The 23,202-nt window shown below is 40.8% G+C and overlaps 1 protein-coding gene across 1 annotated transcript in view; it reads right to left on the bottom strand.

Moving 5' to 3' along the window:
• Nucleotides 1-8,838: 8,838 nt before the first annotated feature.
• Nucleotides 8,839-23,202, bottom strand: part of LOC137167620 (palmitoyltransferase ZDHHC11-like) — a 77,421-nt gene continuing 63,057 nt past the window's right edge. Inside the window, exons 9-11 of the mRNA XM_067569831.1 lie at nucleotides 21,800-21,908; nucleotides 15,696-15,786; nucleotides 8,839-10,165 (exon numbers count right to left, since the gene is read on the bottom strand). Coding sequence (XP_067425932.1) covers nucleotides 9,816-10,165; nucleotides 15,696-15,786; nucleotides 21,800-21,908 — 550 coding nt within the window. The 3' untranslated portion in view covers nucleotides 8,839-9,815. The remainder of the gene's footprint in view (nucleotides 10,166-15,695; nucleotides 15,787-21,799; nucleotides 21,909-23,202) is intronic.

The raw sequence follows: 23,202 nt of genomic DNA, 5'->3' as shown, positions 1-23,202 counted from the left end.
AGTTAGAAGAGTTCCCTGTAGGATGTTGTTAATGCATATTCCAAACACACACCTCTGCCCATGCAGAAGACAGGCCTATCTTGAACAAAGGAGTGTATAATTGCCTTAATTTGCATTTAAACAGTGAACAGAGTCATCAAGCAGGATGGGAAAACAAAGGAAGCTCAAACAGGTGGAAAAAACCAGCAGGGAACATCCTTCCACATAGACTCCGTCTTCTAGGGCTGGTCTACACTTACCCATTGATTTGGCGGCAGTCGACGGGAGTTACGCAAGCTACGCAGAGTAGCTTGCATGACTCCGGTCAACTGCAGTGCTTCCCTTCTGCATGCCGTCTTCACTACACTGTGCCACTTGAGGGGGTGGTTTTACTGTGTCGACTTCTGGCGTGTTCTGGATCGATTGAGCAGGTCTTCACTGACCGCTCAATCAGTCCAGATAGGTCGATCTGACAGTGATGACTTTGCCGCCATCAGTGTAGATGTAGCCCTAGTTTCCAGCTGGAAATATTTTTTTTTTGGGGGTGGGTGGGGGGGGGAAAAGGTTGAAACTATAAAAAGACAGGGCAAACACCCCAAGAACCCTCTCACTGTGTCTCTGGCATCATACCTAAGATGACAAAGGAAAATAGCCTTTGGACTCCATAATAATGGGCAGGTCCTGACCTGAAGAGTGTGGTCAGTAACTTTGCTAGAAGCATATGGTGAGAAATTTTGCTTGAATCTAATATAGTTGGTTAAATTAGGCACCTGAAAGTGTTTTATCTTTATTTTTCTTGTAACCATTTCTGACTTTTATGCCTCATTACTTGTACTCACTTAAAATCTCTTTTAGTTAATAAATTTGTTTTATAGTTTTACCTAATCCAGTGTGTTTAAATTGAAGTGTCTGGGTAATTGTATTTAAGATAATAAGCCAGTATATTGTTCCCTTAAAGAAACAACAGACTTAAAATATTGGTACTGTCCAGGAGAAGGCTGGGCAGTACAGGACATACATTGTGGGGGAGAAATCTGAGACTGGGGCTGTGTTGGGGTCACCCTGCAGTATAACCAATGCTGGTGAGAGCCAGGGTATAACTGGCAGGCTGCAGTTACACAGACACTCAGGCTTAGTCTACACTACCAACTTATGCAGTATAACTGTGTTGCTCAAGGTGTGGGAAATCCACACACCTGAGTGACGCAGGTATACTGACCTAACCCCCAGTGTAAACAGTGCTATGTCAACAGGAAGGCTTCTCTATCGACATAGGTAATCCATCTCCTTCAGAGGTGGTAGCTACATGGACTGGAGAAGCTGTTCTGTTGGTCTACATAGTGTCTTCACTAAGCACTCTAGCAGCACAGCTGCAGCGCTGCAAGTATAGATAAGCCATCAGGGTGTGGCTTGCATGTGGAAGTCTGCCTGGAAGCAACCCAGGTGGGAGCAACTTCAGCAAGGCATTGTAAGGCACCCAAGGTTGCCTGGTTCACTGGTCTGAATTGTATCCTGGTATGTCACAGTCCCCCTGAAGCAGGTGTTTAAGGTGCTTTCTTGAACTGGGGCTTTAATGATCAAATGCATAACAGACATGTTGGCTGCATTTGTCTGCTGTATACCTCTGCCACACAAGGTATAGCATGTGCAGGAATGCCTTAAATGAACTCTGGTCCTTCTGATGTGCCTCATTCTTGATCAGGCAGGACCGCATGCTGTGCTGTGACGGGCATTTAACCGCCACTTCACCAAAAATGTCAGTAAGCCTTCGAGCTAGGCAAGTCCTGCAAATCTTTACAGCAAATATTCACTCACACATTTAAACAAGATAACTGAGTTTGTTTGGTCCTTTTGTGTGTACAGTTTCTGTGACTATTCCAACCAATTAGCTTCCTGGCAGGAATGCTCGCCTAAAAAAGTAGATTTTAAGCCTTTAATGCAGAATAGTCAGAGAAAGCACATTTCAAATTCATAACCAGATTCTAAAGGTTAAACTTACTCTATCAGGGAAAAGGTGCTTGAATTTTGAATGCTCAAAACAAATTGCTCACAAACAAGGTACAGATCAAGAATCATTTACAGACGTTATTCAGAGTGAAAATCACCCAGTGCAGAGGACCTGCAAGAGGCCTGTTTTTTTCACTTATGCCCTCAGAATAGGACTTAAATCCAATTTAATTGGTGCCTAGATCTTTGGAGTAGGTGTATTTCACTCAGGAAGAGCAGCCACTCAAGGAATTTTGACTTACAGGAAATAAGTTTCAAATACAGAATAAAAAGAGACGGCCATTAGCCAGTCATGGCCAATCTGCAAACAGAGTAAATTAAACACTGAATACACTATTCATGTAGATTACTCACCCAGCCCTAGTTAGGATGCCAATTCATCTTAGCTGTGGGGGGAGACAAGAGTTGCCTCTCAAAAACCATTAGGAACTTCACCACTACCAACTTATTTCACACGTGCAATTGAACAGCCATAAGAGGACATTTCAAAATTCATAACTTTGCTAGATGCTAAAAATCATGGTCTTAATAAAGACACTGGATTTATGGCATATTACAACAATCTGTGACTCACTAACCCCCTTTTTGTCCTATGACTACAGGGGTCTTAAGAGGCCACTTCACCTTGAATGGTCCCTTAGAATATGTGCTAACTACTTATGCCAAACAATCTGTTGTATCTTGAATTTAGCTGTCACACTGAGTTTCTTTCCCAGACCTAAAGAAGCGCTCTGGGTAGCTCAAAAGCTCCTCTCTGTCATCAACAGAAGTTGATCCAATAAAAGATATTACCTCACCCATCTTGTCTCTTTAATAAGAGGACAGTGACTTCAGAACACCAGCGACCAGGGCTTCATTTAACTGACAGTACCACTGTGCAAACGTTGCTCTTCATTTTGTGAGAGGCTAGCTGCAAAACAAAGCCGTAATATTAATTCGGAGGATTAACATTTAGGAGGATGAACGTTCCCATAGCAGGGCCACTTGTATCTCCCCCCATCACACATTTTGAAGTACAGCCCTGCCTGCTGATGCTTCAAGAATCAGGAGTTGTTTCATAGATTGTAAACTCTTTGGGGCAGGAACTTTTTGTTCTATAGTTGTATAGCAGCACCTAGCACAATGGTCCGTGGTCCATGATTAGGGCTTCTAAACCCTACAGTATCATAAATAGTTTCAGTTCCTAAATGTTGAAAGAATGTATTCATTCATTTATTTTATTATTTCATAAAACGAGCCCGTAAGCAAGCCTCCAGTCACAGGCACAAGTAAACACACAAACATCAGTTGAAAATTACCTCTGAACAGAGTCCAGTGATAAACTCTGGGGAAGTTCATAATATGAAAAGGCAGAGACAAGAACAAGAAAAAGCACAGAGAAGAGCAAAATCAGAAACACATAAAAATACATCCCAGCCAAAAAATGAAATATCAGATATGAATGTGTAAAAGGGATAAGACAATTTACTATGACTAGGATAGTAAAGCATTAGGGACACCAGTTTGCTAACTTCTTCCATGGGTAACTGCAGCTTAGTAGGGAGAAGAACTTTTCCCCATTTATTTAGCCCAGGAGACCCATTTCAGCTAGCCTCGATGCCAGAGAACAACTATAACTAGATAGAAGGTGCTGAGTCTTGGTTTTCTGGGGTGAAAGGGCTCAAATCACAGAGCCCTCAGGTGCAGAAACAAACCTCTGACAACACTCAAAGGTTAAAAAGTATATGGAGAAAGAAGGAGATTTACAAAGCATAGATAATCACTTTTAGCGTTTTCCAAACTCTTGATTCTTGAGTGTAAAGAAACATGGCTTTGAAACCATTTGGGCCTGGAGAGAAGCAAGTTTACTTACTGTGCACTCTCTTTTTGTGGAAAAAAATGGAGAATTTAGATAATTTCTCTCCTATGTCCATAGGCCAGATATAGGGGAGGGAATCAAATCCAGCTTTTGTTCCAGCTGTAATAAGGCCACAGATATTCATTCAAAATAATTGTTTTGATTGATCAAAAGGGAGGTTGGGGCTGCTTGGCATTCAGAAAAGCATTCAGTTTTTATTCAATAATTGCTGAAAAGTTGTAGAAGAAACTTTCCCCAGCATCTAATGCAGCCAATCCTTAAAAGAGCCTTAAAACTCAATCTTCACCACAAGTTTGTAGGGAGAATCCCGCTGGAATGGTAATCCCCTTGATGGTGATATATTCCTTACTTAAAAGTTGCCCATTCCTGTTTGCACTGAACTTGTATTGGATGAGCTGAACAAGTTCTCTCTTTTGATACAGCACATATAAACACTTTAAACTCACTTTTCTTCAGGAAAGATTGAGTAATGCTCATGAAATATGCCTTCAACAATAGATTACCAGCAGCAAACAAGGAAACTAAAGAACAAACTAACAAAAATTAATCCAACTCTTAAAAGTGTCATCTGTCCTCAGAATAGGATACAATTAAATGACTCCAAGGATTTAAAAGAATTTGATTTCTCATTAGACTCAAATAGCTATTTTATGTAATTTATTACTTTTTTTAATGAACACAATTTATTCTGAATATATCATTTATATCATCTTGGAAAATCCCCAAGAGTTGTTATTGCAATGGCCTCTTCCCACCCGTGCCTCCTGTCTAAACCACTATTTAAAAAAATAAAACCAAGAAAAAAACCAAAAACCTTTATCGTCTAGTAAAAGTCAGGTTGAATGTTTATTCACCTACCAGGGTAATTGTATTGTTATCCAGACTATTATAATATAGAAACCCCTTTTGTTCTTCTAAATGATACATTAGTGAATGTATATATTTATGGAGACATGAACTTAGTAGTATATGCTCACAGTTTCAAATAGTTTTGATCACAGTGGTGTATTGTGTATTACATTTTGTACTTTTGGTTTTAACACATTTCACTCAACTGTAGACGTATCTATTTGTCATGTAACACGGTTCTTCTAAAATTGTATCTGTTTTACGTTTGAAGAAATACTAGTAGGTCTAGACCCTGTCTACACTTACCTCCGAGATTTGGCAGCAGTCGACTGGAATTACGCAAGCTATGCAAAAATCTTGCATAACTCCCGTCGACTTCTAGGCTCCTCTTCTGCGCGCCATCTTCATTGCACTGTGCCGACAGGAACTGCGTTCCCATCGACGCAGCGCTATGCCACTTGTGAAGGTGGTTTTAGTATGTTGTTTTCTGGATCGACTGAGCGGGTCTTCACTGACCGCTCAGTCGATCCAGAGAAATCAATCTGACAGCAGCGACTTTGCCGCCATCAGTGTAGCCGTAGCCCTAGGTTCAGTCTGCTGCTAACTTTGATTTGCCTCCATCTGATAGAGCTGATATATTGGAATTCTGTGTGACCACATGGTTCCAGTCCCATAACTAAGCCCTGATTCAAGAAAGCACAGAGTTAACTTTCAGCACTTGATTAAATTCCCATAGACTTCAATACGACTTAACTTTAAGCATTGATTAAGTGCTGTCCTGAGTGGGGATGTTTTCCAGAATCTGAGCCATAGTGATCAAAATGTTTTGGGAAAGCCCTCCAGTTGCACCTCTCATAAGAAAGCTGGGAGAACATCTCCCAGGTATCCACAACCACATACCATCTTTGAAACAGAGAAGGAACATTGGGTCACTGATTTACATCTGTTTGTGATGGGAGGAAACATTTCCCAAGATTCTTTCACTACATTTTTTCTCATTAACAAAAGTGGAATTGTCCCATGTGCTTGTATTTCCAACTTGACTATTAGAAAGATGTTGTTGACATACATAGATAAATTTGTCGTCTGCTAAAAATCAGTGATTTTTAAATTGAAAGTCATTTTGGAAGGAAGATAGTCAAATATTTTTCCTGCAGTGTCAGCACTACACAACATTAGGGTTTATTAGGCTCCCCTTCCCCCCCAAAAAATAAAAGATTTTGATATTCATTTAACAACAATGAAATTTGAATAGATCCAGAGAGCCTGGATGCTGAGCGGTTGTAGAGGGCTTTTGTTTTGTTTTGTGTTAGGGGCTGTTTCCATTGCAGGAAATTACTTCAGTTGCTGTTTTATAGTTTTTGCAGAATCATTATAGCAACGGAAAAGCCTAACAGAAAGTAAGATTTCTACTCATATTACAAATACGCACAGCTTTTTTATTGTGGCACAATGACAACAAAGTTGCCGTGAGCTCACCATGCATTTCCAGCTAGGTGATCTCAAACTGATATCACATGAACAATTTGAGGAGGATATCGCTTCAATAGTTTCCCCGTTTTTAGATTTAGATTAATAGATTTTAAGGCCAGAAAGGATCATTACATCACTTACTTGGACTCCCTCTATATAAGAGGCCATTACTTTTCATCTAGTTATCTCTGTATTGAGCCCATTTGTCTGATTACCAAAACTGTTTTCCGTGTAGCTAATGTGAAAAAAAAAGCTATCATTAACTTGACATATTTTTTTTCCCCAAAGTGTTGAAAATGTTTTTTTCTGTTAATAAAATATACCTAATCACACCGCTAGGCACAACAACCACATACAGTCACAAATCAAAGAGACTAACAAAAAAACCTGAAGACACCATCCCAGAAGCAACTCACCTGAATCCACCTGCTCAGGCAAAAGACTGAGTAAACAGGCATTGCTGGGGGCCTGAGTGCTATAAAGGGTTAAGTTTCATCAGGAAGTTTAACCCTGGCACACATCATGCAGGATACTATGGGCATACCATCACTGCAGAGTTAAGTTGGGTGATTGGCACCTGAGCAGATCTGGATCACCCTAGTCAGATCTGGATCACCAGTGAACAGCTACAGTGCAAAGTCATATCTGAGTTATGGCTGTACTCAGCAGTGTGTGTCGCTAAGACTTCTGGGGCCACATCCCATGGTTCTTTGTGCTGCAGTAAACTGAGCCACTCTCATTCTCTCTCAGTGAATTGTGGGAGAATTCTTCTGTCCTTCTGGGCACATGGGAGGAATTATGGGAAGGCATTGAAGGATTGTCAGCACTAAGTGATTTAGGCCACATACTCACTGCAAAGTGGGCAGATTACCAGTGAAATCTGAACCAAGACTCTAAGCCACACCCCAGACAGGCCAGGGAGTGTGAGTTTAAGATACCACCATACTCCTGGAGAGGGTTTTTGTATGTGGATGGGAGGGGAGTTAGTGGCAACATCTGGGTAACAGCCCAAATTAACTGCAATGAAGACGTACCCTATGTAGTTCCCAACTTCCTATTGGCTTTCAGAGACCAGTGGCAGAGACTAAGACAGACAGTATGACTAGCTAGATTCTGACAGTACTATTGCGTTTACAAGTTATTTCTTGTTGTTCATTAAATCAGCTATTTTAAAGCTAGGAGCTCCTGGAGCCATGTGATTAACTTCAAAAATAAAAGCGGAGATTCTCACATAGTTTCTAGCCCTCCTGATTGCAAAGAAAAGCTTGAAAATGTAAAGCCTAAAGGCTCAAGAACATGAAGGCAAATAAATAGAACACAAAATGTAATTTTTTTTTAAATCTCAATTTTTTGGCATCTGAATTATGGTTTTTGAATGCTTGGGGCTTGCAAAACTGCAGTCGAGGGGTCTTCCTTTTGAGAACATGCCATCACCAGCCCTAGATATACAAACTTAGTAGCACAGTGTGGCTCTGATCCTGAATGAGTCCTCTGTATGTTCCTATAGTAGGAAAATAATAATAATACTGTCAACCAGCTGATCTCAGCTACCAGGATGAAACACAAGGACACAGATAATCTCTAACTAGCCAATACTCAAACCATACAGGGTTAAATTAAGCCAACCCATTGAGCTGCATCTGGAAACTAGCTGAAAGCCAGGGCAACTTCAGACCATCTAGTTTGGTATCTCAGGGGAACAAAATAGTTTCCAGAAAATGTCCCCCTTTATTCCAGTGTCTGTGCAGGGATTTGATTTAACAAGAGCATTTTTTTAAACTAGATCAGAAAGTGAGTGCAGAAAGTAATTACAGGACATAGATGCCTGACCAGTGGTCATTTTCTGCTTTTATGAATTCTTCTGAAATCAAGAATAAAATATCACCGAAAGTACACAATAAAATATTAAATCTGAGAAAACATAGAATTAAACAATGTTAAAAAGAAATTAACCTATCCGTGACTCTGCAACTCCATTCGTTGTTTTCTTTGTGTTTGCCTTTAAAAAAAAAAAAAAAAAAAGGTCCTCAAAGTATACCTAATAATAATGCCTAGCTCTTATAAGGCTCTTTTCATCAGTAGATCTCAGATCTCAAAGCACTTTACAACAGAGGTCAGCATCATTATACCCATTTTACAGATGGTGAAACTGAGCCACAGAGAGGGAAACTGATTTGCCCAAGGTCACCAAGCAGGCCACTGGCATAACCGGAAACAGAACCCAGGGTGTCCTGAATCCCAGTCCTTTTTGGTCTCTCCACTAAGTCAAAACTTTGGTGATACTTCTCATTAGATGTAGATGATTAATGGAACAGTTTGGTATTTATCTAGTATTTTAGATATTACCAACAACATTTAAAATTTTATGGCCCCCATTTGTGCAAGAATGTTGTTTAATAAAATAGGTTTGAACTTTTAAAACATGTTTACAATTCATATTAAAAACTGAATTTATTAGATGACCATAATCCTTTAGATCAATTTACTTCAACTCATACAAATAATAAAAATTAAATAATCAGCAAAACTCCTCTGTATAAATAAAATATATTGTGTTCATATATAGTGAATTTCAAATATGCCCTTTCCCTTGTGAAAAATATAGGCATGAAGAGTGATCTTAAAAAAGAAAACTGGAATTTAGAGACCACCACACTGCAATTCAGAATATCAAAAACAAACTACGGGGAAGAAAAATCACATTTTTGTATAAATAAAATAAACCCTTTGAGAAATAGTTCAAAATACAAGTACAGAGAACTTCATCCATTTCCTTCCAAAAACTGGGTTTGGGAAAAGTGATTAACCTAAGGCAAACATCTCTAACTGAAATTTTGGCAATTTGTAGCTGTAATTTTGAGAAACAAGTTATTTTTTTTAAAGCAGTTTGAAATGTGCTTATTGGAAACACACTTCTGGTATCTCAGATACCAGTTATGTTACCCAAAGGATGATGATTCGTCCTGGCTGCCTTGCCTATCTCATTCTCAAAACCCATCCCCCTCTTTGGTCGAATGCACACTCTCACAACCTCTTCAAAATGGTCTTTGCCTTTTCCACTAACCTCTCCTCGCCAGGTGAACAAACTTATTCTGACTGCCCAGCTGCTATTTCTCATTAGCTACTTCTTTAGCAAGAGCTGCTATGATCACCATGCCATGAAGTCCTCTCAGCCTCTACAGCTACCCACCTGCTGTTGTGATGAGGTAGGACCAGGCAGCAGGAGAGACCTACTCACGTGAAGTGCAGGCGGGAAGACGAGGTGACTATCAACGGGGGAGACAGAGCTGGATACAAATTACCATAGGCATTATTCCACCTTAGCCCTCAAAATGACTACACATCCCCTTCTGCCTCCTCTCTCAGTACCCCTTAAATGATTCCCAAAAAATCAGGAATTCAGCCATTCCCCAGAACATATTATATATCATAACTGTTCATCTCTCACAAGCCAATTTGTAACCAGGATATCTGCTTTCCTGAAGGCCATCTCATCTGCCTTTCTAGAACTGTACTCTTGGCTACTTCCCAGTCTGAAAAGGGTTCCAGTTTCTGAAATCTTTATATTAGTATCTTGAGTTGTTCTTTGAACAGTCTCTTTTCAGTATATCATACCACTGCTGTTTCTCAGGGTGGAAGACGTGATACATCAGACTGCAAGGGAACAGTGTGTTGAAGTTGGCTCTGAGGAGTCATTTTGTTTTGGTGAAGAAAAAGTGGCAGTTCCACTTTGTGCCATTTCAATGTCTTCTTTTGCCTGTGTTGTCCTTTTGAAATGATTGGCAGATTCCTCTATAGAAGCATCTGGCCTTCCACTTTCAGGAGGGCTCAGTACCTGATCAGAGACGGCCAGACTATTTGCCTTCATAGAACAGATTAGAAGAGAGCTGTTCCTCGTGGAATCCTCATGGAGATTTTGCAGAGATGGGATCTGCTTCATGGGGCCAAGACTTCCCCTGTGTGATTCCTTTAGTGACTGGTTGAAGTTAGACTGTAAGTCTGCTGGGAAGCAAAGTGAAAATGAATGGTTAAAGTGCTGTATGGGCTAGCTTTCTAAAGTGAGATTCAGTCCCTAAACATTACACAGCAGAGATTTACTTTTTACTTACTTTTGACGTTTACTTTCAAAGCAGAATAAAATACAGTCACAGGTGAAGAATATTTTCATTCTCTTTTAGTCAAAGTGTTTAACGAAAAATATAAAACAGTATATCAATTTAAGATAGTCTTATTCAGTGATACTCAGACTGCAGCTCACGAGCCACAAGAAGCTCTTTAATGTGTCACCTGTGGCTCTTTGCAGCACACAATATTAAAACACTTGGTTAATAATTAAATCACACATCTAAGTTATTAACCAATCTGCAGGATGCTTTTACTAGGTTATTAACCAATTAAGTTCTCAACTTGCAGTAGATTATTAACTTCTTATATATAAATATATGTATAAACCAACTAAATGTTTTCCCTGTCATACTGTTTAAATACGAATAGTACTATAGAAAATGAAACAATGAATTAATGCTAATGTGGCTCTTTTGGGTAATGTTGTTCACTAATTTGGCTCCTTAACCATTGAGGTGTGAGTATCCCTGGTCTAATCGTATGTAAGGAGCCAGCAAACAGAACTGAAAATGGGACTTTGAGTGGGAATTTGTAAGGGGAGTTTTGGGGGGTGGGGGGCGGGGAGGACAGTCAGAGTCTCTGTCTCCCTACATGTAGGAAGGAAGACTATGACAGCTACAGAGGCAGCAGTGGTAGTGACCCAAGGAATGGAAGTGAGACAATGTGGATGACTGAATATGGAAGCTGCGTAGCATACATTATCACGAAACAGGTACCTGTTTGTATGAAGTGCTGCCTGATAGATCTGGTGGGAGGAGAAAATTGGAGGTTTGAAGATGCAGATGGTTGAATTTTGAAGGGGATTTGAGCAGATGATGGAGGGAAGGAGGAAGCGGAACAAAATGCTCAAAATTTGCAGATGCAAGCTGGACTGGGGAACTGTGAGGACAGACTGCTGGATGAGGAAAATGGCCAGTGGAAGCATGTGACTATAAGTACCAGGCAGAGGAAGACAGGATAGTGAAAGAGAAATAGAGCTGAGGGACAGATTTGCTGAGTTGGAAAATTAAGAAGGGGCATAGTGGGCAGTAACAGAAGATGGGAGGGCAAGGAAGAAGAGAAAAGCAGCTAGTCCTACAACAAGAGGGAAAGAGTCAATGGAGATAACCAGAGTTCAAAGCCCCAGAAGGATAGAGGATGAGTTGCAGAAGATTGCACGTGAGAACAAAAGACGAGATCTTGCAGTCACAGAAAGAACAGAGGAGGAAGGCCAGAGAACTGCGCCAACACCAAGAAGAGGCAAGTCTACATGACTGGGGACTCCGTACCAAGAAGAATAGACAGGCCTGTCACCAAAGCTGATCTGAAGAATAGAAGGGTGTGCTGTCTGCTGGGAGTTAAGATATGGGATGTGGACCTGAGGCTGAGGAGGATCCTAATTGGAATAGGAAAGAATCCATTATTGTCCTTTACAAAGGGACAAATGATACCATTAGATTCTTGCTGGAAAGCATAAAGGGAGACTATGCCAGACTGGGGAAGACTCCTAAAGAAATAGTGGTTTGGGTGATCTTTAGTGGGATTCTACCTGATCCTAGAGGAGGGGAGCAAAGGCATGACCAGATTATGATGATCAACAGATGGCTCAGGCAGAAGTGCTGTAACAAGGGCTTTGGGATGTTTGACCACTGGGAGGCATTCATGGACAGAGGACTGTTCTCATGGGATGGACCCCATCTGAGGAGGGAGGGAAAGAGATTTCTGGAATGGAGGTTGGCACAACTGATTAAAAGAACTTTAAATGAGGAAGTTGGGGGAGACTGCTGGGAGATGATCCTGCAATCGCCACACCTGATTCTAACATTGAGTGTGAAGAAAGTCAAAGAGAGGATACAATAATGGAGAAAGGAACAACGGAGGGTAAGAGAATGGATATCAAGAGGAAAGATAGGGCCAATACCACTGACAGTAACAATCAGGTAGGTGATACTGGCAGTAGAATGACTGTACTTAATTGGGTGAGGAATCTGGTGACACAAAGCAGAAATAACTGAGATGTCCATACACCAATGCAAGGAGCCTGGGTAACAAAATGGAGGAACTAGAAGTGCTGGTGCAGAAAGTGAAACCAGATACTATAGGGATACCAGAAAGATGGTGGAATAGTAGTCATGATTGGAGTACAAGTATTGATGGGTATGTGCTGGTCAGAAAAGACAGAAATAAAGAAAGGTGGTGGAGTAGCACTGAGTATTAATGACAGGTAGATTGTAAAGAAATTAGACGTGAAGGAACGGATAAAACAATCTGTTTGAGTCAAAATCACTTTGGGAAAGAAAGCTAACAGAGCCCCCACTGTGACAGTGCTTGGAGTATGCTAGAGACTTCAAGGAAGCAATCTGGGATATGGATAGAGACCACTATACATTTTAATAAAATAATTCTACTGGGAATTGTGTTATTATGGGAGACTTTAATTTCCCAGATATAGATTGGAGAACAAGTTCTACTAATAATGGTAGGGTCCAGATATTCCTGTATGTAATAGCTGACAGATTTCTTCACCAAACAGTCACCAAACCAATGAGAGAGAGAAACAAATTGCTAATATATTACTTATTTTTAGAAGGAGGGAAAAAATGTGGTCCAGGAAAGTACAGGCCTGTTAGCTTGACCTCAATGGTCTTGGAACAAATTTTGAAAGAGAAAGTAGTTAAGGACATAAAGGTAAAGGGTAATTGGGTTAAAATACAAAAAGGTTTTACAAAAGGTAGATTGTGTCAGACCAACCTGATCTCTTTCTTTGAGAAGATAACTGATTTTTTAGACAAAGGAAATGCAGTAGAGCCTATCTGGATTTAAGTAAGGCATTTGATACAGTTCCACATGGGAAATTATTAGTTAAATTGGAGAAGATGGGGATTAATACACGAATTGAAAGGTAATAAGGAACTGGTTACAGTGGGCTATACTGAAAGTTGAACTGTCAAGCTGGAGAGATGTTACTAGTGGAGTTCCACAGGGATCAGTCTTGGGACCAATCTGATTTAACATTTTCATTAATGACCTTGGCAAAAAAAAAGTGCTAATAAAATTTGCAGATGACACAAAGTTGGGAGGTATTGCCTATAAGGAGAAGGACTGGAATACATAAAAAGAAGATCTGGAGGACCTTGAAAACTGAAGTAATAGAAATGGAATGAAATTTAATAGTGTGAAGTTCAGGGTCATGCTCTTAGGGACTAATAAGAATTTTTGCTATAAGCTGGGGACATATCAGTTGGAAGCAACAGAGGAGGAGAAAGACCTGGGTGTACTGGTCAATCACAGAATGACTGTGAGTCGCCAACGTTATGTGACCATGAAAAAGAACTAATGCAATCCTAGAATGCATCATGTGAGGTATTTCCAGGAGAGACAGGGAGGTGTTATTACCATTATACAAGGCAGTGGTGAGACCTCATCTGAAATACTGTGTGCAATTCTTAATGTTTAAGATGAATTCAGACTGGAACAGGTGCAGAGAAGGGCTACTAGGATGATCGGAGGAATGGAAAACCTGCCTTACAAGAGGAGACTCAAGGAACTTGGCTTGTTTATGCTACCCAAATGAAGGGTGAAGGGAGATATGATTGCTTTCTATAAATACATCAGTGGGATCAATAGCAGGAAGGAGTTATTGAAGTTAAGGGCCCATGCTGACACAAGAACAAAAGCATATAAACTGGCCATCAACAACTTTAGGCTTGAAATTAGACAAAGGTTTCTAACCATCAGACGAGTGAAGTTCAGGAACAGCCTTCCAAGGGGAGGAGTAGGAGCAAAAAACCCTAAGACTGATCTTGATAAGTTTAGGGAGGGGATGGTCTGATGAGGCTGCCTACAGTGGTATGTGGCCCATGTGCAACTGCTAGCAGCAAATATCTCCAGTGGCTGGAGATCAGATCCTAGGTGGGGAGGGCTCTGAGTTACTACAGTGAATTATTTTCCAGCTGTCTGGCTGCTGGGTCTGGCTGACTTGCTCAGAGTCTAACTGACCTGAGGGAAAATTACTTCTCAACTCCAAATATGGCGATCAGATTGGCAGAGCCCTTGGAGGTTTTTCATCTTCCTCTTCAGCATGCGGCATGGGTCATTTGCTGGTTTAAACTAAAGTAAATGATGGATTCTCTGTAATTTGAAGTCTTTAAATCATGATTTGAGAACTTCAGTAACATAGCCAGAGGTTAGGGGTCTATTATAGGAGTGGGTGGGGCAAGGGTCTGTGGCCTGCAAAGTGCAAGAGGTCAGACTAGATGATTATGATGTTCCCTTCTGCCCTTAAAATCTATGAGTCTAATGTTATTTCTCCACTGTTTATGTAATGTTTCTGAAATAAGTTGTTGTTTTACATACAGTAAATTAGACTAATGTAATAATAATGTAATAATGGTGAAACTGAATTGTGACAGATAGAGATTTTCAAGAATTACCATCAAATATAATGTTTTAATTTTCAGAACAAAAAAATTATTTGTAACTAAGTATATGCTGCTTTGGAAAAAAATGTTTTTATAAAGAATGTTAAAATGCACACTCTGATTATTACAGTTGCAACAGAGCAAGTACTGTGTAGCAATTTCAATACATATTAGCAATGCATGTATTATGCAGTGATTGTCACTGAAAATCTATTTGCCCCTCTAACCTCTGCTATATTATACACTTAAAAATATTTCCTATATTTAAAATAGGAAATAGCTTCAGTAACCAATCTGTTGGAAAACATTGACTTTAGTCAACAGTATCAAAATTGAACTAAAAATTGATTTAAGAAAACATGAACAAATCATCATGCATGCATAGGAATCACTTAAACTTAGATTCAGCCCTGGTGGAAATCTATGAAATTCCAATGAAATCAGCAGAGTTGCACAGTTACATCAGGGCTGTAAATGGGCCTCAAACTTTCTCTTCAAATACTAAAGGAGATTATTTCAAATTAGCCAAACCCACTGAAAGTTAGAAGAATGAAAAATGCATTAAAAACTATCCACTTTACTTTGACATTTTTACAACAAATTTTCTACAAAGAAAAAAGAATACGTCTTGGCTCAGCTTTATAAGAAAAGTGGTATCCCATAGCAAATATCGTGACCATGTTACACGCCTTAAAAACTTGAAAAACTTTGAAAACCCAAAAAACAACAACAAAAAAGCCACACACCTGACAGATCACTAGCTGTGGTGCTGATAGCAGGTCCCTCAGAAATTACTATGATGCTTAGCTGCTGAGCAGCACTGGAGTACAGTATTCAATGTGGCTACCAGGATATAGTATAAGGATACAGTATGTATATACATCGAATATGTTGGCAGTGTATGTCCCAGTTAAGATAGGGCTAAATGAATATTTAGACCTGAAGGGGAAAAACTACACAGTAATTCTTCTGTAATTAAAATCAAGTGTTATAAAACATCTTACCTCGAAAGGCTGCCATTTCAGCATCACTTACTTCCTTGTTCTGATGACCAATATCCTCACACAGAGTTGTGTTAGTACTTTTTGGCACTATCTACAAAAAAAAAATTTAAAAAAAATCAGATTTAAAAAAATGAATTCCAGCTTTAGTAGGTTACCTGGTCACTTGGGCTGAGTTTAATTCCAACAGGACAGGCTGCTGCTGCTGCTTTTCAGAATGATAAAATCCTCTCCATTAACAGCCTCCCCGAAGTTTCTCCAAGAGACCCACTGAGTATGAAAACCAGAAGTCACCTTGACTTAAATTTTACATTGGGCTTTTACCCAGCATGCCCTCTATCACTACTTTTCAGCAGGATGGCGATCTCCAGAAGTTATACCACAGGAGGTTAAATAGGAGCATAGGATACTGGCCTAGCCGGACATCTGGTCAGGTCTAGTATGGCAGTTTCTGTGCAGCACTAAGTATTGGCCACTGTCAGACAGGAAGGAGCACTGCCATAGACAACTATAAAATCATTTCCTCATAGAATAAGGCAGTTAGGGACCAATTTTGCTCCCAGTTAAATCAGGGCAAAGCACCTATTGGCTTCAATAGGGCCCAATCAGGACCTTTAGGATACAGCAAGTGGCAGTGAGTCTCAGAGCCCGTGTCAACAGACTCAGGCCTGCAGGGCTCGGGCTACTACACTAAAAATAGCTGGGGAGATAACTGCAACCTGGGGGGGGGGGGAGAGGGGTTTCACAGCTATTTTTAGCATGGGGGCCTAAGCCCTGCAAGCCTGAGTTTGTTGCTCCAGGCTCTGAGACGCGCTGCCATGAGCTGCCACTCACTGTGTAGATGTACTCTTGGTGGCTACGTTATGCCTACAAGGTTTATATTGCTTTTTAAAAGCCTCGCTAATGTAATGTCAGAGGTTCTCATTACCAATATACATCTCTAGCCTTTTTTTTTTAAATCCTGCTTTGACTCTATCCTGCCCCCATCGCCTCCGCGCTGCTGTAAGAGGTGACATGGAGGACTTTCCACCACTCTTCACCTCCTCTGCCCTCCATATCTTCTTCACCTCCCAAGAACATCACCAGTGTCCGCCTTTGCAACTTGGCAGGGCTGTTTCCTGAAGCAGCATGACGTCAATGTGATTCTGGACAGTTTTAATACTTTTACCCACAGGAATGTTAATAGCAGAAGTGAAACTGACCAAAGTCTCCCCACCTTTGCTCAGCTGCTGCTTACCGAGCTATGAGCACCAGTAGAGGTGCTGGAGCTGCTTGTGGACAGCATTGCATCTGCTTTCTTGAGGTAACATTTGGAAAGTTATTTTCATTTTCTAAAAGGTCCTTATGGCGATGAAAATAAAGAGAAAGGCATGGCAAGTGAATGAGTGGATTTTTCAAGTCCTATCAATATGTGTGGAACTTATCTATGCAAAGTTTAAAAAATAAATCAGAACTGGCACACAAAGAATAAAGTGGTAGCATTACTTACAGTATTACCACTTTTACTGTAATACTTTGCATTTTTTTTTTTTTTAGTCTTCACGTATTTCTAGTACACAGCTGTCTACACAGACATCTACCTTTTCTTATTTCAACAGTCACCAGAAAAAATGTGTGACTGCACAAATAAAGAGCTGTGAATAAATTAGTTAACAATTAATGGTTGTTTTAAACCAAGGTCAGGAACACTTTATGGCTTGCCTAAGTGTTTGGAAAGGGATTATCTACAATAAGTCTGCTGTGACAACGAACAGACTGCTTGCTTGTCCTTTCTCCCTTTCCACTACTCTTCGATAATTCTAACATCTGATAAGGATGAAAATTAGAGACCATGTATAAATTAACACACCAGACTGTAAACTCTTCAGGGCAGCGACTGTGTCTTCCTCTTGGCTCTGGAAAGTGTCTAGCAAACTGTGGACACATCCACAATACAATACAATGTTAGGTGAAGATCAGCAAATCTTCTCAGATGGTAATCTGAACATCAGAACAGTCTGCAGACCCCAAGGAAACACTGTTCCCAGGCATGTACATTTGTAAATTTACTCTCTGTAGGAGGGAGCCGTAAAATTCCTCATTATTTAATGAAGACCATGGAACCTATGCTACTGATGCCAACAAAAAGCAAGGCAAGAGAGCAGAGGAGAGTTGTGTGTTATTTCCACTTCCCTATCCACTTTGAGGCTGGTTGGAGTGTTTTCCTGTGGCCAGGACACTGACAGCCCTTTGCTACTGAAACTTCTGCGTTCTCATAGGATCATGTTTACTTTTATGTCATGAATTTTTCTTTGTGAAACAAATTCCCCAAAGAAGGTGGCTAATCAGTTATTTTTCCATAGTTTAGGTGTTTTAACATTTTCTGGTGCTGTCAAGCATTTTCTTTTGGATGAACATTAGATACCCAGAGCACGCCCTGAAGAATAGCCTTTATGTGCAGTATTCCTTATTCCTGATTTTTCTAATGGCTGTACCAAACGGAGTTTGCTATGTCCAAGCTCTAATTCTGTAAGCTAAACACCTCAAAAGACAGCAGTTCTTCTCTGTGGCAAGAAGAGCATCCTCAGTTCCATCTCCTTTCCTGCTCAATTCACACCTCCCATTTACCTTTGTTATCCATAACTCTGGAATCATCCTCGACTCCAAACTCCCTTCTTCCTCTCCTTATCACTGTGGTCAGTCACCACTATCCAGTTACTTACCTCTCTAATGGATTGTTCCAGATCTTAAAAGTCTTGTTAGCTGAAGTCGGAGAACGAACGGAGGAATGGAGTGGACTTGCCGCAGTTTAGAATAAAGGCCCCCCAACACTGTGTTAACTTAGTTCAATTTGTTATGATGGTTGTTATTTCTTACTCCAGTTCAAGAAATTTGCATAACTGACTTATCTTGATCAGGAGAAAATCACTATCTCCACAACAATGCTCACACATGCCACTGTCTCTACTTCACTTCTGCTGAAATCGTCATCCATGCCATTACCATGACCACTGCAACTCCATTATCCATGGCCTACCCAAGTCCCAGCTCTACAGCTTCCAGCCCAGACTCTGCTGATGCTTTCTTATTTTTCATGTAGAAAGAAGTACAACTTCATCTCCCCACTTTCCTCAAATTCTTCCACTGTCTCCCCATTCATTTCAGTTCAAAATACCCATCCTTGTTTATTAAAACCATACATCAACTTGTGCCAACGTCTTTGCTTTAGCACCTTCGTATCCAGCACCTGCCTACTCTTTGTTCCTTCACATGCTGGGTCCAGGAGTCTCTTCTCCTACAGTTCCTCCCATTTAGAACAAGATTTTACACCATTTTTCATGTCTCTTCTGCATTTCTCTATATTTTGGAGAGGTATAGGTTCTGCTGACCATCCCTGCCAGATCACGGTCCCTGTCCTCCTTGCTGAGACACAAAAAAAGGTAACATGACATCCTGGTTACTTGTTACCTGCCAATAGAGAGAGAGAGACCTGTGCTCCAAAAGAGATGCTACAGAGACTTTATGGTACAGAAAGAGTACAGACATCATCATCTTATGCATCTGTATTTTCAAAATGAACACTATGTAATGCTCCTCTCTGTTGCAGATCTTTAAGACAGACCTTAGATCACAGATGCCTAAGGGTGGTCATTATTTGCCTTCTGATGCACTTCTTGGACAGCTGAAGACACTGCCAAAATGCACCCTAGGTATTCCCCAGTAGCCAAGTAACATATGTCTTATTGTGTATAATGCCTGTACTAAATTCTCAAAGCCCTGCCCCCTGGGTTTCAGATAAGTCTTTATCATCTTTAAATAATCCACAGGAAAATATAAATCAGTTTAAGACTGTAGAAGAACACTCTTCTAATCCCTGTTATTACACTAATACTACAACATAAAGAAAGCTCATTACACACACACACACACACACACACACACACACACACACACACACACACACACACACACACACACACACACACACACACACACACACACCCCCTTCCCAGATAAATCAGTTTGATAAAAGGCAAATGTCAATCCAAACGATGGAGGGATGAATTAGATGACAAGTTTTCAATTAGGGTCCCTCTATCTAAACATTTTAGCTATAAATAATGTTACTGAAAGAAAATTCTTCAGTTTAATTAGGCCTTGTTTACACTACAGTTTTGTCTACAAAAGTCAGCATTTGTCGGCAAAACAGTGGAAGCGTACATGCTGAAATCCCTCCCTGAATACACTCCTCCCTCCAATATAACTCCTCTGCTATGCAGACAAAATAATTCGACAAGTGGCATAGAGGTTTTTGTGACAGATAGAGCAACGTGGTGTCAGTGTAAAAACAACGAGAGTTCTGTAGCACTTTAAAGACTAACAAATTTAATTTCAGCAGACACTGCACTTGGTTATGTCGCCCTAATTGGCCTCCAGGAGGGGTGGCCCACAATGCCCATCCTGACCACTCTGGTCAGCAGTTTGAACTCCACTGCCCTGAAAGTACACAAGTACCCCGCAATGATGTCAATGAAACAGCCCAGATGATCCACCAGTGTCTGCAAGATCATGGAGAAGTAGCCCTTTCAGTTGAGGTACTTCATCGCAAGATAGTCGGGACCCAAAATTGGAATGTGCATTCCATCTATCACCCCGCTGCAGTAGGGAATCCCATTGCCTCAAAGCCATCAATTATTTCCTGCACATTATCAAGAGTCACAGTTCTTAATAGGAGGCAGCAATTAATAGCCCTGCACACTTGCATCACAGCAATACCCATGGTGGACTTTCCAACTCCAAAGTGATTCGTGACTGACCAGTAACAGTCAAGAGTTGCCAGCTTCTACACAGCGATTGCCGCTCGCTTTTCCAGAGTGAAGGCAGCTCTCATTGTGTTAAGTTTGCGCCGCAGTGCTGGGGCAAGCTCCCCACACAGTTCCAGGAAGGTGGATCTATGCATTCAAAAGTTCTGCAGTCACTGTTTGTCATCCCATACATGCATCACAATGCAACCCCACCACTCAGTGCTTGTTTCCCAAACCCAGGACCAATGATTCACCATGGCAAGCTGTGTCAATGCCAGCATCATTCTTGAATTATTTGTCTCCATGGCAGACAGTGGGGCAGGCATCACCAATTCACTCTCTGTCTCACAGCTCCTGAAATACTGCAGGATCAGCTGTGTTGTGTTCATAACGCTCATCATCACAATGGTCAGCAGCTCAGGATCCATGCCGTCAGGCAGAGACGGCAGGCACACAGTTTACAAGGTTGTTGAAAAACAGCACGAGACAAAGTCAGAAGACCATGGAATGATGGGATGGAAAGAACTGCATCATGAGACGGCAAGCACATCTCATGAAGCATTACAATGTGTTCCCATAGCTCCCAGCTGCATAGGATGACAGAGGGTGGTGAGTTGCACAGTGGGATAGCTACCCACGATGCAATGCTCTCTGTCAACATAAGAGCAATAACTGTGGACGCCGAAGAAAAGAGCATTGTATGGACGTGCTCAACCAATGTTATTATGATTGTTGACAAAATTTAAGTCGACTTAAATCTGTAGTCGAGACATGAAGTTTTACAAAAAGGAGAATGCAATGAGGACAGTCATAGGTAAACTTCACAACTTAATTTGCATGTAATCCATGTATCAAATACTCACCTCACTCTGTTTGGGTAAGATTGTTTACTGGCTAATGAAGTTATTTATGGATAATTTACTTCATCTCTGCTTATAAGGATGTTTTTTCTGCATTGTTACAATGACTGCCACTTTTTCCAAAAGCCTTCTGATCCAATTATAAGAGAGGATAATGACATTAAGGATTTCGCAAGAAGACTCCAGTAATTTTATTAACTGGTTTTCATCTGTCTAATTAAAAGTCCAGTGTTCAGCTATAAACATTCTGAAAGTGGAGGTCAGGGGCAGTGGATTATGTGCTACATTTATAGTTCTGACTGTGTGTTAAAAATTAGTACAGTGCACTCCTGCTCTTTTATCTCTTCAAGGCATGTATCTGCACCATCTTTTTCATACGGTCTGAATTCTAATGGTAAGATTAATTGCTGATAAGCTAAGACAGAACATTTTTGCTTGTAAGTAATAAATGTTTCATCATTACCTCTGGACCAGGAGACAAATTGGTGAAGGAAGCAACATCAGATGCTTCAGTACATATGACACTTGGGTGTTTAATGGACAGCTGTCCAGTTTCTTGATACCTTACAGCACTAGAAAAAAAGCAAGAGGACATAAAGAGAAATGTCAGCTAAAGCAAAGTCAGTTAGGAATTGAATTTAACCCTGATTTTACAGTCTCTGTACTCAGGCAAAACTGCTATTGATTTTCTGTGGAGGACTACAAGACTGAACTCTTATTTGTGAAAGGTGGTTTATGTGAACGCATCTGGGTATTTATTACTTTTTAGCTAAAAAGCAGCTCAGTGAAGAAATAACCCATCCATATCTACAGTGAAATTTCATTGGTATCCCAGGGTTGCATAACATGTAACGAGTCTGTAAAAACAAATACCTTTTAAAACACGACTTAAAAGAAATCCCTTATCTCTAACTCATCATGAGACATATAAAACTAAGTTGAGAGAAAGTCAACTTCATCTTTTAAACCCAAAATTTAAAAATATTTTTTTACTAGACTTTAATTTCTGAAATGGCTGATTTGAAAGGTCTTTGTCATAGCAAAAGAAGTCACTTGATTTTCCCCATTTTCATTCTCTGACAATATGATTAAGTGGCTCTAAAAAGATAAGAAGTTTGCATGTGGACACTGACCATTTGCTATAACGTGAAAAAACAAGACAGGCTAATAACAGAGCAGAACCACAAGAGGCCACTAATTAAAATGATAATTTCTGGGGCCAATGGATACTAGATATGCCAAAGAGAAGAGAGGAAATTCTAATATTACTCAGAATACTGTCAGGGCCAGATTTCCAATTAGGCACAGTAGACACATGCTTAGGGGCACCAGTGTTCTAGGGGCACCTAAACAGTGGCAGATTTCTGCATGGGCTTATGGGGCCCACGTCCAGGGCCCCCGCTAATTTGGGGGCCTCACACGAGCACCAGAACTCTGTTCCACCCCTCCTCCGCTCAGCCTCCTCTTTCCCAGAGTCCTGCTCCTCCTCTTTCCTCTCCTCTCCTCCCCTGAGGCCCTGGCCAGGCTGGAAGCAAGAGCCCAAGGGTGAGCATATTCCCCCTGCCCAGAGCTGGCCACGCTGGTTGTCCCAGCTCCTCTCCGTTCCCCTCCCCCCCCCACGCAGAGCTGGTCTGGCCAGCCCTTCTCTCTCTTGTCCCCACTCCCCATACACACATGGCAAACACGAAGGTCAGCTGTAGGTGGGGGGGGCGCTGAAGATGCTGTGCCTAGGGGTGCGTAAGATGTAAATCCGGCCCTGAATATTGGCCAACATTTCCAGAACTGGATGCCTAAAGTTAGGCACTTGGACCCTAAATATGGATTTGAGTAAGTTGATTGATTTTCAGAGGAGCCAAATATGAAAAA

Source organism: Emydura macquarii, unplaced genomic scaffold (genome assembly GCF_026122565.2).
Source record: "Emydura macquarii macquarii isolate MOO-44397 ecotype Brisbane River unplaced genomic scaffold, CSIRO-AGI_Emac_v2 contig_2948, whole genome shotgun sequence".
NCBI classification, from domain to species: domain Eukaryota; kingdom Metazoa; phylum Chordata; order Testudines; family Chelidae; genus Emydura; species Emydura macquarii.
The sequence above is the reverse complement of the archived record's forward strand: the minus strand, read 5'-3'. Positions and strand labels throughout refer to the sequence as shown.